Source organism: Equus caballus, chromosome 16 (assembly GCF_041296265.1).
Source record: "Equus caballus isolate H_3958 breed thoroughbred chromosome 16, TB-T2T, whole genome shotgun sequence".
Lineage (NCBI taxonomy): Eukaryota > Metazoa > Chordata > Mammalia > Perissodactyla > Equidae > Equus > Equus caballus.
Genome location: NC_091699.1, coordinates 18313130 through 18328975, shown reverse-complemented (window position 1 = coordinate 18328975; position 15846 = coordinate 18313130). Strand labels below are relative to the sequence as shown.

The 15846-nt window shown below is 49.6% G+C and overlaps 1 protein-coding gene and 1 long non-coding RNA gene across 23 annotated transcripts in view; one reads left to right on the top strand and one right to left on the bottom strand.

Moving 5' to 3' along the window:
- Positions 1 to 15: 15 nt before the first annotated feature.
- The window catches only part of LOC100058358 (actin-related protein 2/3 complex subunit 4), a 31793-nt gene continuing 15962 nt past the window's right edge, over positions 16 to 15846 (top strand). For 8 of the 22 annotated variants that reach the window (XR_002800508.2, XR_002800506.2, XR_002800505.2 and 5 more), the window contains exons 1-4: positions 12948 to 13443; positions 13663 to 13754; positions 15389 to 15557; positions 15697 to 15794. Coding sequence is in view for 13 of the 22 variants with exons in the window: in XM_070238475.1 (XP_070094576.1) it covers positions 13041 to 13443; positions 13663 to 13754; positions 15389 to 15557; positions 15697 to 15794 (762 nt within the window). In the remaining 9 variants the exon portion in view is untranslated. Of the gene's footprint in view, positions 356 to 3207; positions 3327 to 4399; positions 4512 to 5966; positions 6063 to 6989; positions 7161 to 9371; positions 11545 to 12947; positions 13524 to 13662; positions 13755 to 14188; positions 14320 to 15388; positions 15558 to 15696; positions 15795 to 15846 lie in introns of those variants that run through there. The other 14 variants (XR_011427184.1, XM_070238476.1, XM_023620003.2 and 11 more) reach the window with 9 other exon arrangements.
- LOC138918189 (uncharacterized) lies at positions 4122 to 12885 on the bottom strand. The gene is made up of 2 exons (XR_011427191.1): positions 12559 to 12885; positions 4122 to 4765 (listed from the first exon to the last, which is right to left on the bottom strand). It is a non-coding gene; the product is annotated as an uncharacterized lncRNA (long non-coding RNA).

Below are 15846 nucleotides of genomic sequence, written 5' to 3'. Positions count from 1 at the left end.
CTTGTCCTAATATGGTGCCCAACCTGAGGCCGGCTGCACCATTGCATGGCTATGGGGGAAGACGGCGGCAAAGACGACAAGAAAGCCAAAGTCATAAGCGAGAGCTGCATGGCTGACGGGAGAAGCTTCGGTAGCGATTTGAAACTTCAGGGGTCTAAACATACGAAGACAGTCCTAGCGGGGAAACTTACGAGGGACAAGTGTTCCTAGGCTCGCTTTCCCCCGCTCGGATCATAGATGGTACCGTCCGGAAGTCCAGGCGGGGACTGCGGCTGCGCTTCTCGCGAAAAGGCAGGCGTCGCGGGCCTGGCCACTTCCGCACTTCCGCTTTCCGGCCCAGCCAGCGCCCGCGATGGTGAGAGAGCTGGGCCCCGGGTCAGGGACCCCCGCTGTTCTTCTTCAGGAGCCTGGGTCTGGGGGAGATGCGGCTTTGCAACGGAGAGGCCCGGGGCCGAGGGGTGCTGGGGCGTGTGGGGGCCCGACGAGGCTGGGAGAAAGAGGGCGGGGCGGGGGCCGAAGTGAGGAAGGGGCTAGCCGGGGACGGCCTCCGAAGCAGCAGGCCTTGCGGCTTCATGGTCTGGCTTTCGAAGCAAGTAGGGAGTACTCCTGAGGCGTGGAGGAAGCCGGAAGTAGGGCCTCCTAGGCTTATGGTAGCGCCGCGAAGGCACGTAGTAGGCCTCGGAGTCCGTAGTAGGGCCGCCTCTCCACTCAGAGTAGAACTGCACTAAATACACTCCCCTGTTCTCTCCTGCCCACTTGACGCCACAGTTTCCCGAGGGAAGTGTCCACACTTTCCTATCGCACTCTTGTTGCCTCCAGCCTTGCTTCTACCCTCCCGAAAGAGCTCTTATTAAGCCGCCTCCACCCAATCCCCTTCCTGGTCAGAACGCAGTCGTGTCAGTCTTACTGTAGTAAGTTCTGATACTGCTGATCCCTCCCTCCCTGGAAATCCTCGCGTTTGATAATCGTGGGTGCTCCTGGGCTTTGACACTTGGGCTCACCACCTTCGTCTTCTTTACAGTCTCACTGTTCATACCTAACTAGTTTCCTGGCCTTGATGACCTTGTGTATCTATCTGGTGACTCCTGAATCTGTTTTCCCCGCCCTTTCAAGGTTTTCTGGTTATCTTGAAGACAGACACCTTGAAATTAGACCTCCAGGTCAAAACTCACCTTTTCTCCTAAACTTGCTCTTCGTCCTATGTTCCTTATTCTGGCTTTGTGTCCTCTTCACTCAGCCAGAAACCTGTGATACTCTTTTTTTCCAATTGAGGCCATGCCTCTTGATTTTATAAAAACCAACTTTATTGAGGTATTGCATGAGACTGTGTCTGTTTTATTTGTGAAAGAGCAGGCGTCACAGGGCTTGCCACCTAAAATTCACCCTTTTCAGGTTTACCATCTATGAATTTTGACAAATACAGTCAGGTAACCACTATTACAATCAAGATAAAGAATATTTCCATCACCTCAAAAACTTTCCTCAAATCCCTTTATAATCAGTCTTCCCCACCTGCCAAGCAACCACTGACTTTTTTTCCCCTGTAGTTTTGCTTTTTCCGGGTTGTGCTATAAATGGAATTCTTCGGTATGTAGACTTTTTAGTGTGGCTTCTTACCATAGTGCATTTGAGATTCATGCATGTTGTGTGTATCAGTGGTTATTCCTTTTTTATCACTGAGTAGTATTTCATTGTATGAATGGACCATAGTTTGTTGGGAGTTGTTTTTTGATTCTGTTGTCCTGGACATCTAATATCAGTCCAAGCCCGGTGATCCCCTCTGCTTTTCCTCTCCGCTGCCCTAGCCCAGGCTCTCATCAACACTCCTTAAATAGCCATCTGCCTTATGTCTCACTTCCCTCTCCAGTCCATTCTCCACAGAGTCACCATGCAGCTGTTGTGGTGAAACTTCCTCCTCAGAAAGCCCCAGCAGTTCCTTACCACATTAAAAGAAAAACTAAACTCAGTGGCCTGGCACTTGAGATTCCCGATGAATCTCCAGGTCACCATTCCAGCCTTATCTGTTGAATCTGAAGTGCTTCCCATATATAGCACATTGTACTCATCACTACTTCTGGAACTCTTAATGGCCTTTTGTGTAATTCTAACCTTAAGTTCTTTCATTCATTCATTTGTTCTACAGAAACTGAGCAAGACACTGTATGTGTTAGCTACTGACTGAGCTGGGTGTAGTGTGTGTAGGTTTGAATACAGTAGACATGCTCTATTGACCATGAGGCTTACGGTCTAGGAGTGAAGGAGAAATTACTTTACTAAAGATATACGAGGGATGTGTCGTTATAAATTATAATAAATGCTATGAAGAGGGAAGTCAAGAAAGGGCTCTTTGAGGAAGGAAGGGGCCTTCCCTGAATAAGCCGAGATCTGAAGGATGACTTAGGGGAGAGGGGAGAAAAAGAGGGAAGAAAAGCTTGCAGATAAATGGTTCAGCATGTTTGAAGGCCTGGGGGTGAGAAAGAACTTGGCTCATAAAAGGAGCTGAAGATAGGCCAATGTAGCTAGAAGCTGGTGTCTACTGGGAACGACCGTATTCTGCTTTCCTCATTATAAAATTCTCCTAATCCTATTTCTATCTTCAAATCAAAACCGATTTCTTCTGCAAATATAACTTGTAAGTCTAATGATTTCACATTTTATCCTTCTTTATTTCATAATTATTTTCTCTCTCCTCAACCTAGTTGAGCTTTTTAGGGGTACAGATGGTCTTAGTCATCTTTGAATTCCTAGCACCTAGCTCAGTGCCTGGTACACAGTGGACTTATCCATTTTTTGGCTCAAGAGACAGATGAAGGACAGTCATTCACCTGTATGCCTGTAGACCAGGGTTTCTCAACGTCAGCACTGTTTGGAGCTTAATAATTCTTTGTTGTGTGTTGTGGGATGTTTAGTGGTATGCCTGGCCTCTATCTACTCAATGCCTTTGGCACCTCTCCCCACAAGTCATGACAGTGAAACTTGTCTTGACATTGCTAATGTCCCCCTGACAGGCAGAATCATCCCATTGAGAACCACTGCTCCAGACTTTGAAGGAAAGACACTTTGAAGGCCTAGTCTGTTCTGTTCACTGGTCTGAGAACCGGCACCCTCAGTACTGCCTGGCTCCCGTGTGAGCTGGAGTAGGGGGCCAGTGGGTTTGGTGAGACAGATTCTGATCCCCCCCCCCCCCCGCCGTGCTTTTTCCTACAGACTGCCACTCTCCGCCCCTACCTGAGTGCCGTGCGGGCCACACTGCAGGCTGCCCTCTGCCTGGAGAATTTCTCCTCCCAGGTCGTGGAACGACACAACAAGCCGGAGGTGGAAGTCAGGTAGGGAGGGAAGAGGTCGGGGTGGGGGTGATGAGTGCAGCACCCAGAGATGGCCCTTATCTACAGGGTGCCAGGACCCTCTGTCCTGGAGTTGTTGGGATAATTACACTTACCGTATTCCGTCTTGCTGCCAGATGAACAGTGGTTCCCAATTTGGAGTTCAGAAAATAGGGTCAGTGGGTTGGCAGGACAAAACCCAGAGGAGAAGCTACTCAGGAGCAAAGATTGCTTGATACAAGGTATGACGTCTCAGGGCAGGGCCATTTGTGAAGATCTCCTGTGGTGTTATTGACCTGCAATTTATTGCTCTTTTTCGCCTTTAAAATTTAATCTGGGACAGACATATCTGAGATAAGCCGTGTTACCACACTAAGTTGATATGACTGGAATTTTTTTAAACTGATAAGTTAGGATGTGCTGTGTTATGCTAGTTAACATATATGATTTCCACTAGGCATGTTAAATTGATAACAGCCCACAGACACCACCACCACAGTTAACTACCCTTACAGATATCTAGGGGTCAGAAGGAACTGAGCTGGGAGGGGTCTTAATACTGAATAAGTGAGTCATTCTGGATTGATAATTAAAGGAGGCCAAAGTGTGTTCGGTTTTAACTTATATCTAAGGCAGCCTCTCTCTTCTCATTCCCTAAGTGGTATATGAGTTTGCTTGTGGTTACTAAAATAAGAGCTGCCATTTGGAAAGCTCCTACCATGGGCCAGGCACACTGTTAGATGCTTGATCCTTTTTGATTTCTCTCAGTCCTCACCAGTGAAATAGGAATCAGAGTCATTTTACAGCTGAGGAAATTGAGATTCCAACAGGGTAATGTGCCCAAGGAAAGTAACAGAGGAGGCGGGATTTCAAAACTTTTTAGCCCTGACTCCAGAGCCTGTGTTGTTTCCAATGGAGAACACGCTAGCTGGCCCCCATCTTGGAACACCCCTGCTTGTGAGTCTCTTATTCCTTGGACTCTGGTCTAGGATAGTGATTCCAGGGCCTGCTGTGAGGTCTCCCTGAGCGTTCTGTTCCTCTGTAGTACAGAGGCCTCTGTGACATTGTGTTTTCAGGAGTAGCAAAGAGCTCCTGTTACAACCCGTGACCATCAGCAGGAATGAGAAGGAAAAAGTTCTGATTGAGGGCTCCATCAACTCTGTCCGGGTCAGCATTGCTGTGAAACAGGTGAGCTCACCACGGAGCCCCTGCCTCCCCAGGAGGCCAGGGATCTCCATCTGAGAGATCAGTGTGCCAGATTCAGGGTGCCAAGAAACCCAGGCTCTGTTTCCTTGAAAGTAACCAGGAAATGATTTGCCAGACTCGGCAAGCCAGTAGAATAGAGCACAACTCCATCTTCTAGGCCTTGCTCTGGAATAGAAGGCAGGAAATGGAGCAGCCAAGGCCATGGGCCAGTTTGGTGTCAGGTCATGGAACCGTTCCTGAGGAATGAAGAATGAGTCCAGTTCAGAAAAACAAATAGTACTAGTACTGGTTTGATAGCCATTAACTCTGAAAGTGAGATTTAGGGTAAAAAAGAGTGTAATTTCCTTGGACACCGTTTCACAAATGTCTGACATTCCCACCACTCCCATAATTTTTGCCATATTTTTATAGTATCTGGACAGTTCCTTACTTAATAGATTTCTTTAAGTTGACATTTTCTTTTGCTTAAATTTGTTGGAAAAAGTTTATGCCATAAGTAGAAAAACACTGTCACTTGCCAAATAGAGGACAACTCTAAAAAAATAAATACAGTGAAAACAAAAATAGTGTTACTAAGTTCAGAATAGATATTGCTGCCTGCAGAAAGCTCTAACCCTGGGGCCTGCTCTCTTTGTTAAAAGGGGAGATTAACAAGTGTTGGAGAGGGCTAAGGGCATCCTAGCACCCAGCTGCAAAATTCTTCCTTTAGAAATACTGAGAGGCTGGCCCCGGGCACAGCAGTTCCACTTCAGCGGGCGGGCGGCCCGGGGTTTGCCGGTTCGGATCCTGGGTGTGGACATGGCACTGCTTGGCAAACCATGCTGTGGCAGGCGTCCCACATATAAAAAGTGGAGGAAGATGGGCACAGATGTTAGCTCAGGGCCAGTCGTCTTCAGCAAAAAGAGGAGGATTGGCGGCAAATGTTAGCTCAGGGCTAATCTTCCTCAAAAAAGAAAAGAAAGAAAGAAATACTGAGAGTTCAGCAGGGAGAAACTTTGAGAATCATTTGATGTTCAGTGTTATTAAAGAGGAGATCACCTAAGGTTATCCCTGATGCCCCAGGCATGTATCACAGGCTCTGGAAAGTGCTGCACTAGTGAAATGAGAATGAGAAAAGCAGCTTTGAATATAGGTATGGCTTCTGGAATGAGTGGATGAAAGACTCTGGTTTACCAGAATTACCTCTCTGGAATGGGGGAAGATGGGATCATGGTAATGCCCCATTAAGCTGGAGAGGCTGTAGTGTGGTAGACCCTGCTTTCAGTTAGCAACCAAGTGCCCCATGATTCAAAGTTCAGGCAGTGATTGCTCCCAGTACCAAACCCCACTGCTTCCAGCGAGCCTGGGGGAAATTCTGGTCAGAAGACCAGGCTACAGGTTTCTGTTGTCATAGGGTGTCAGCTTCAGGGCAACACCTTTCTCCTTTGCTTTCACCAGGCTGATGAGATTGAGAAGATTTTATGCCACAAGTTCATGCGTTTCATGATGATGCGAGCAGAGAACTTCTTTATCCTTCGAAGGAAACCAGTGGAGGTGAGATCATGTGATTCGTGTGTTCGTAATACCCAGGATTCTACCACTGAGTCCACTGTCACTGGCCTGGGATTGTTTCTAGAACTGAGATTACTGCTCCTCCAGCTGTAGGGCACCCATTGCCTGAGTCGAGTCTCTTCATCTCATATGGAGTGAGAGTAAGGGGGATCAGAAACTTAGGAAAAGTTGGTTGTATGTCAGTCATGGAAGAGGCAGAAAAGCTGAGATCCATCGCTCATCTTCCTAGAGCCTATGGTTTTAGGAAGCAGCAGAGAGGGCACAACGAATCAGAAATTCTTTCTAAGCTCTGCCACCAGTTGAATCATAGTCTTTCAGGGCCACGATTGACATTGGCTCAGTTGTTGCCTAGCCTTGTACTTGAGTCTTCTCCACAGACTCTCTGCCAGCTCGACTTAAGATATCCCCAGTGACTGAGAAACTACCATGCAGAGCAGCACACGCCATCATCAGACTCATCAGACGTGTTGACCAAACTCTGACCTCTGGGGCTACCCAGAATAAATAAAATTGTTCTCGCAGACACAACCCATCTGATAGTTAAAGACCTCAATCCCATCCTTCTCCCACAGCATCTCTCCTCTCCAGACTAAATGTTCCCTGCTTGATTAGATTCTTCTGTAACAAGATTTCCAAGTCCCTTGACTCATTCTGAATGCAGCTGTTTGTGCCACTGATGTCTAACAGACACAGAATTCTCAACTGGGTTGAGTTACTTGGATCCAACATAGACAGCCCATCAGAGCAGGTGGGCTGCTGACTGAAGGGCGTGTTGCTTGGGAGAAGGTCACAGCCAGCTGAAAGCGTGTGGCTGAGTGAATGTAGAGGACATGGCCAACTAAATGTCCATGGGACATTAATTCTCTCCTGTTTCTTCTCTTCCTCGTCCCTACTGTCTTCCTTCCCTAGGGGTATGACATCAGTTTTCTGATCACCAACTTCCACACAGAGCAGATGTACAAACACAAGTTGGTGGACTTTGTGATCCACTTTATGGAGGAGATCGATAAGGAGATCAGTGAGATGAAGCTGTCAGTCAATGCCCGTGCGCGCATCGTGGCTGAGGAGTTCCTCAAGAATGTAAGTTGTGGCCTTCTTGGTTTCTTTCCAGAAGTAGAAGGAGCCATGGGTTGTGTTGAGAACTTAGCATCTCATGGGAAAGCGGTGCCAACAGTGTGTGAATATTTCTTGAGGCCTCTAGGACCCATGGTGGGCGGCAGGTCAGTCAGGTACCTTAGAGCTGGAGAACCTGAGGTTCATCTTTGAGAGCTGCAGGGCATTTTCCATATCTGGGTGCCTGGGGGACACCTCTCTTAGTCCCTCATGGGGACTTAGACATTCATTTCTACATCTCAAAATGTACACAGAGTTCTTCCCTATATCTAGTTCAGACTCCCAAGTGAGGCAAGTTAAATCCACATATGAATTTTCTAGGAATATAGAACAGTTAATCATCGTGTAATTCCACTTCTCAAACAGACTTAAATATTTTCCTTCAGTGTCTGTTTCTCAGGCTTAAAGTCATGATTTCTCCACCTGTTTTCCATCACTTTCATCACTAAATCCTCCAGATGCCTCTTCAGTTGTTTGTGCCTTCCTGACAGGACTGCGGCCCTCTGAAGAAAAGGAACAGTTTACATTGGTGAACTGATGACACAGTTGTTCTTGTTTAGATATTCAGGACGTACCTCCTCCTTTTTTTCCTTCTTCCAAACAATCTTTGGTTTGTTGACATGTTCCACTCAGAGTTGACTATGATCCCTAGATGGTGGATTTAATGTTTACTCCTACCAGTGTATACAGACCCAGCCCAGGAGCTCAGATTCCTAAAGTGAAAATTACCCCCGCTTCCCCTGGCTTTAATTGTAATGAGAGCAGCCAGCATACAGAGTAGCTGTGATGTGCGCACAGGGTAGCATGCTTGTTCAGATCACAGAGGCTGTGGAGTCAGGCCACCTGTGTGTGAGCCAGCTCCACTGCCTACTCAGGCGTGTTACGGAACCTCTCAACTAAGCATCAGTTTCCTCAACTGTGAAGTGAGGAAACTACTAATTAGTATGTACCTTTCAGTGTCACTGAGCAATAAGTGCAATAAATGTAAAGCATATCACCCGGTACATAGTAAGCTTTCCACGTATTGTAGCACCAAAATTTTAGGCCAGTGTGCTAGGATGCCCCGAGATTCAACTGTGAAGAAAAGTAGTTCTTGTCCCAACTTAATATTTGATTCATTCGGTCAGTAATCATTTAGTTATTATGATCATTGCATTTCTGTAGTTATACAGCTAAAAAAACACATTTACATATATCATTTAACACCTAACACAGTCTTTGAGTCAGGTGTTATCCCCATTTTACATATGAGTAAACTGGGCTCTGGAAGTTAAGTCAAGGTCCCTCAGCCAGTAAGTGGAGGAACCAGGACTTGGAGCTAGATTTTTAGACTCAAAGATCTAAGATAGTACCGTGCCATCTGGCAGGGGTCGGAAACTCAGGCACATGCAGCGGTCAGGCAGGTAATGCGCAGGAGTGATGTGGGCAGTGTGGGGACCTGGTAAGCACATGCCTTACCTGAGGAGGATCACCACCACCCAGCTCCAGCCTGTCGTAGCTTCATCTTCCAGCTTTTGGAAATAATCCCCAAATCTGGACTTGTATGTGTCATCTCCCCTATTTTGAAGGTTGGCAACTAATTCATATTCTTTTAAACACTGTCTGGGCCAAACAGTGCACCTCTTTGGGCTGAGTTAGGCCCATGGGCCGTTGGTCCACAGCCATTAGTCTATAAAATGTCCAGGGCTGTTCTAGGCACCATAGGGGATACTTGAGGCAGAAAATGTTTCAAGGGCCTGTCCTGGTTGGAGGACCACTCAGAGCTTGACAGAAAGTACCAGGTCCTGGGTCCCTCTACCCTTGGCCCTCTGAGTCCCCAAGCTCTTGCATGTGAGTACCTCATCTCTAAAGAAGGCAACCTCAGTTCACCAAGCAAGGCACTGTGACGGGGCTTTATAGCAGCCTCCACGACACATCCAAGGGGAGCTGTGGAAAAGCCCACATCACCCTTGACTTCTCTGCCTTGTCTAGTGCTAGGTTTAGGCCCATTACCCCAAAGGTCACTGCTGAATGCTGGCTGAATTAGAAAGAGTGTGCCCACAGGGTGTCCTTGGACCCAACCCTGCCCCTCAGAGATCTGAGCACAGTGGCAGCTTCCAGATCAGCCCACCGCCCCAGAGTAGGCCTGGCGGGATATAGTAATAACCACCATTCACCACATCTTGGTTCTCTTGACAGTTTTAAACCATCTGGCTGGATCTCGTGGCCTTCCCCCTCAGACTCCCCTATGTCTCTGCGAAGGCGTCCTGGAGTTACTTCCAAGAGCAGCAGCGGCGGCAGCAGCAGAGGGGAGCTGGGTCGGGGTGGGCATTAGATGCGGGAGGGGGGTGGTGTGCTTGCTAGCTGGGCAACAAAGCAGCAGTGGACCTGCCCCAAGGCCACACGTGCCTGGTCAGGCTGGCTTCTGATGTTCAGTCCCCTGGGCCGGGACAGATTTTTTTTAACGTCTTGAAACTTAAACTCTGTGCTTGTAGGAGACCGTAACCTTTTTGTCTTTTTTTTTTTTTTTTTTTTTTAAAAACAAACAACCTCCACCTCCAGTGGCTGTGACTGGTCCCAGTGATTGTACCTTATTGGTCGCTGTGGGTCTGGGCGGGCCTGGAGCCAGAAGGCGACTACTGTTCCTCCCCCGAGCCACCCCAGGTGGGGAGGGAGGGAGGTTTCAGACTCCAGTTCCTCTCCCTTGCCCTCTTATTCCCAAACCTCCTTGGGCCCAGTAGAAGTGGTGGGGACCCTCTGCCAGCTTCCTGAGCTCTGCCTAAAGATGGCCACTGAGCACTGGTTAGGGACAAGGGGTGAACCGGTGGCCACCAGCCACGCCTAGGAGCTGGGACCCAAAAGCCAGGTATCCTCTGGCTGCAGGGTCCACTTCATGCCCTCCCAGCTCAGAGGGGCCACTGTTTCGCCTTGTGTATCAGTGCAGTGCCTGTGCTAGAGGTGGAGAGGTGAGTCCTCCAGAGCTTGCTCTGGGCCCTCCCACCTGCTCTGGCTCCTCTGCTCCCACGCTCGCTGTACCTTTTCTTATTCTGGTGGATCCTCCCTCCCCTAATTAAAGTCTCTTCTTGCCCCTTTGGGGCTGCATGAGGTCTGTGCTCTGTTTGTATATGTGAAAGGAGGGGAGGTGGGGCTTTTTCTTCCCCAGGACCATGTGGCTTGTACTTGGGCCAGAGGCAGTCTCATAATTGGTCCCTGACATTATCCCTGCCAAGGGCCCCGACCCAGAGACCTCCATTGCAGTCCAGGCACCACCCATTTCTGAAAGCGCTCTCTCTGCCTGTGTGGACATTTGGTCCTTTTCACATAACGAGCTCATTTGGGCTGAATAACCTCAGAGAAATAATGATCCCATTTCGTGGCTAAGGAAACAGGTTCCATGAGATGCAGCAGCTTGCTCCTGCCAGTGAGCAAGAGAGTAGACATCAAACCGAAGATTTTTGCCTCTGCCTATGCTAAGACAATAATCACTAGCCACATGTGGCTATTTAAGTTTAAATTATTACAATTAAATAAACTTTAAAATGCACTTCTTCTGTGCCACCAGCAACATTTCAAAGTGCTCAGTAGCTACAAGTGACTGGTGCCTACCGTGTCAGACAGTACATATATAGAATATTTCTGTCATCACAGAACGTTCTATTGGATAGAGCTACACCTTGGTGACACCTTGAAGTAATAAAAAAAAAAAAAAACTTGTGTTTCAATTCTGACTCTTGCTGCTGAATTTGAAAAAGTTATATTCTGTGCCTCAGTTTCTTAATCTGTAAAGTGGAGATAATGTGAACAATTGGACACACTACCTGCTATACAGGTATTGAATTAACAATAGCCAGTCTTTCCACCAGCCCAGCATCCAAGCTGTTTGATAACTTCCACCATGCTACACCTGGGCGTTGACATGCCTGTCTTGGAGAGACTTGGGGGGCTGGTACAAGATCTAGGTGTATAAAGAGACAGGTACACTGAAGTTTTTCATATTCACTAATGGAAGTCTCTGGGACCCCACAGGCGGTATATTTATGGAAGAGAGTGTCAGGGAAAGTTTCAAAAGGGTCCTTTGAGCTGAGCTTTCAAAAGAGTTTCTTCCAGATGGCCAAAGGGGTCTCTTGAGGCAGAGGAAAAGGTCACGTTAAAGGGAGGAGGGGGTGGGGGCAACTTGGGCAGCTACCATCCCCTTTATGACATTACCTCTGTGACCTCCCCCTCCTGCCTTGCAGAATTAGGTGTGCCCTTGTCTGGGCACATGCCTATGTTCTGGCTTTGCAGTGAGTGTTAAAGGTGCTCATGGTGAAGCTGGATGTCTGCTAGAGCATGGCAGCTCCTCACTCAGTCTTCACAGGACCGCATCACTGGGGTGAGCCCCAACTCTCATTTGTCACAGATTCATCTTGCAGGGTCCAGAGCCCCTAAAGCCGAATTTGCCAGCTGATGAGAACAGACTGGATGGTTGCCAATCAGCCAGCCCTCTCCTGGAGGCATGCCTTTTGGGAAAGCCAGTCACCAGCCAAAGGAGGGTTGGGAAGGGTGATGGCAGTGGTTGGGGTTGACTGAACAGCTAGGTGGAGGGCCCACCTTCACTGTACAGGAAGATCTACCCGCACACGAAACTGGTTTCTTGGACTCTGCTTCAATGGGCACTGCTAGAATTTGCCTCTCAAACTGCCTGTTTGGTATTTCCATGACCAATAGGCAACGAGTCTAAGTGTTAACAAGGACTTACATTTAATAATGTTTATGTTTAAAAGTAGGGCTTTGGAGTCAGACCTGGGCTTCAATGCTGGTTCTGCTGTGCGATATGAGGCAAATTATTTAACACCTTGGAGCCTTATTTATCTCACCTGTGACTTTTGAGTATAGTATTTTGCCACTATCTCCAAAAAGGTTACTTACAGTCTTGTCTTGGGGACTGTGCATAACTGTTTTATTACATTTTTTCTGCAGTTGACTTAAATGATAATTTTCCATTTCCAAGTTATTGTGGGGTGGGGGTGGGGGTTGTGCACTCTGCACTGTTATCACTGTTTCCCCTATATCCTGCCCTGGCTTTCAAATCTAGCCCCAAGGATCTTACCCTAGCCCCATATGCCAGGCCCTGCAGATCTGATCCGTCTCACCAGGCTCCAGCCACACTGGCTGCCATGAGTTCCCCAGAAAGGGTCTTGAACCCTTCTCGGGGCTGGTGCGGAGAATTTCTTATCCCTGGAATGCTATTTCTCCCCTTTTCCCTGGTCAACTCCTGAACTCCTTTGCACTCCGTAGGCTTCAGCTTAAATGTCACCTCTTCCAACAGGACAACCTTGACTGCCTTATCTAAAGTATGCCCCCTTCCTGGTTTCAGTTCATTGCTTGTTCATTGCCAGGATCGTACCTACAGCTGTTGTATGCCTTTGTTGCTTGCTTTTTGTTTCCCCTCCGCTGGACTGTAAGCTCCGTGAGGTCAGGGATCACCTGTTGTTTATTCTTCCGGCCCCCAGCGCCTAGCCCAATCCGTAGCGCTTGATGCTCTATAAATACTGTAAAATGACTGAAGCTCCAGGAAGTGCACAAGGGACAATGACACCGATAGTAACTGGCAGCCCCAGTGCTCTGCGTTTCCACCTTCAGTGACCCGCTCATCAAGGGTCTGGGGCAGGTGAGGGCTGGAGTTCGGCCCGCTGGAGTGAGCCAGCGAACTCGCCATTGGCGGCCAGATTGTGCGGAATGGTTTCCAAGGCGACAGCAAACAGAGGGCGGGGCCTCGGAACAGAGGGCCGGGCACAGGCCTGGGCAGGGCCCTCCCCAAGAGGCGGTGGCGCGCGGAGGGGGAGGCGGGCTCTGGGATACTGGGAGGGCCCGCGCGGGGAGGGGCCGATGCCGGGCCCCGGCGCGGCGCTGCTCCTGAGCCCCGGGGAGTGGGGGGCCGCACACCGGGGCTCCGCCGCCTGGGTCCTCCAGGAGGGCGACCTGGGGTGCAGGTGGCCGAAGAAGCCGCAGCTGCCCGAACCACGCACCAGTTCCCCCGCCCCATGGCCCTGGGCGCGCCACTCCCTGTCCCGGCCTCCAGAGACACTGCCATGGCCCGGGACCACCTCCGCCCGGTGCGACGGGGCTCGCGCAGGCGGCAAACGCCGGACGGGCAGCCCCGCCTCTGCGCGCCCGCTGGGCTGCGCCTTCGGGTCGCTCGCTCGCTGCACCCCTGCCCAGGGCGCCGCGTATCCCCGCCCCCTCGGGCCCCCGCAGGCGTCGGCCCTGGAGGAAGCCTCGCCGCAGGACGGTGAGGCGCGTTGCGGCCAGCCCATCCTGGCCTGAGGCGGGGGCGGCGGCGAGGCCGAGACGGCTTGCGGTAGAGGGAATGTGGGTAGAGAGAAGAGTGGTAGAGGGTGGGCATCCGGATGAAGGGTGGAGAAAGAGAAGGAGTGTGGGCATCCGGGGCCGGGAGAGATGCCAGGCTGAGCCCCCATCCTGCCCCATCCCACTCCGGATCTTTCTGCAGGTTCCCTTGTCCTCTGGCGAGGATTCTCCAAGGCGTCTCATCACATGGGCCGGCTCAGGAGCGCCAAGATGCACGTGGAGAGAGCTGTCAAGGTCGGAGGGGGCTGGGAGGTCTAGAAAGGGCCCTGAGAGTGTCTCGGCCTGCCTCCCTGCACTATTTTCTCCTATCCTTAACAGACAAACAAAAAACCAAAAGCCTTGATCCCACACACATCTTCAAATACCTCCCCAATTGTCAGTACCCCTTCACAGCAGAACTTCTTGGCAGAATTGTCTACTTCTTCACCTGGGATTCACTCAGTTCCCACCACACTAGCTCCCTGCTCTGCCCCAGTCCCCGGGAACCACTATAGTCGAGGTCACTGGTGACCTCCAAAGAGCCAAATCCAGCAGTTCCTTTTCTGTCCTAATCTCAGTTGGGCACCCTGTGTCATTGTACACTGCTGCCCCACACCCCCTTCCCTCTTGGCTGTCAGCACACACCTGGCTTTCCTTTGACCCTCCCTGGCTGCTGCTTTTCAGTTGCCTTTGAAGGCTCCTCCGGACATTGACGGTTCCCTGGATCCCTCCCCACACCTGTCTCCTTGACTGTGAGTCCGGTCAGTGTGCTGTGCCCCCTCCATGCCCTTTCCAGCGCAGCCTGGAAACTCCACACTCGGTACGCCTATTTGACATCTCCACCCAGAGAACTTGTAAGAATTTTAAACCCATGTCCCAAACCATCCTCTTGATTTTCCTCCCCAAACCTGTCCTCCTCCCTAGTCTCTGGTCTTCCCCGTCTCTTGGTTGCTCAAGCCAGAAATCTGGTTTTCTGTTCACTCACCCACACATCTAATCCCGTCAGCAGGACCAGTCATCCCTATTTTAGCTCTTATCACCTTCTCCCCATCTCCACTGTAATCACCCTCATTCTAGCTATGGTGATTTCTCTCTTACACAAACCACACCAGCCTTCTAAATGTTCTCCCTGCTTCCTCCTGTCCCCTCCATCTATCCTCTGTACGGCAGCAAGCCGAACTTACAAAGCCTCCAATCGCATCACTCTCTCCCTTTGCCTTTGTTGCTTCACACTGCTCTTATAAAATCCAAGTCCGTCCCAAGGCCTGCGGGACCTTCCACAGTCTAGCCACTGCCTACCTGCTCAGGAGCTCTGTCCTCATTTTCCACACTCCACTCCCTTGGCTTCCTTCCAGTTCCTTTTGACCTGTATCCAGCCTCAACACCTTTGCACATGCTTTTCCCTCCACCTGAATGGCCATTTGCCCAGCTCTGTACATTCATGGCTCCTTCTCAACGTTCCCTGACCATGAATATATTTCTGGTTTCTCTGGGTCCCCGTTAAGTATCCAGTTCTTGGAGCCAACAAGTCTGGATTTAAATCCCTGTTTTTTTCACTTAACCACTGTGTGGCCAAGGTACTCAACCTCTATATGCCCCTGTTTCATAATCAGTTAAACGGGGGTAATAACATCTATTAAAAATACATATTATTGTTAAGAATGTATATAAGTGCTTAGCACATAGTAGGGACTCCATAAATATTGGCTATTACCATTATAATTATTACTATGCATATTTGTTTCCCTGCTTGTTTATAATCTGTCTCCCCTACTGGAAGATAAAAATTTCCTGAAGGCAGAGACCGTAACTGTGGTTCACCATTATATTTCCTATATCTGGCACTTAGATAATACTTACTGAACAATGATCCTTCTCTAAACTTACAGCAGAAGAAGATCTTTATGATCCAAGGCCGCTACCCGGTGATCCGGTGCCTCTTGCGCCGGAGGGGCTGGGTGGAGAAGAAGATGGTCCGTCACTCGGGCACCGCCCTGCCTCTGCCCCGGAAGGATCTGGATAGCTCAGTAGTGGGTAATAGCGACACCACTGAGGACGGTGAGCAGTCCCTCCCTTTCCACAAACTGCCCCTCCTGAGCCCCTTTCCTTTCATTCCTGCTGTCCCAGGGTTGAGGTTTTGGTACGGGCCTATGGGCAGGGACAGGGGCCTCACCAGACCTGGGCTCTGCATCCACAGAGGATGAAGATGAAGACGAGACATTCCAGCCACCACAGCTGTTTGATTTCGATGATTTACTGGAATTTGATGACCTAGATGGGACACATGCTCTAATGGTAAGGGGCCAGAGGGCTGCTTAGTCAGAAGGAGAGCACTAGAGTCCAGCTG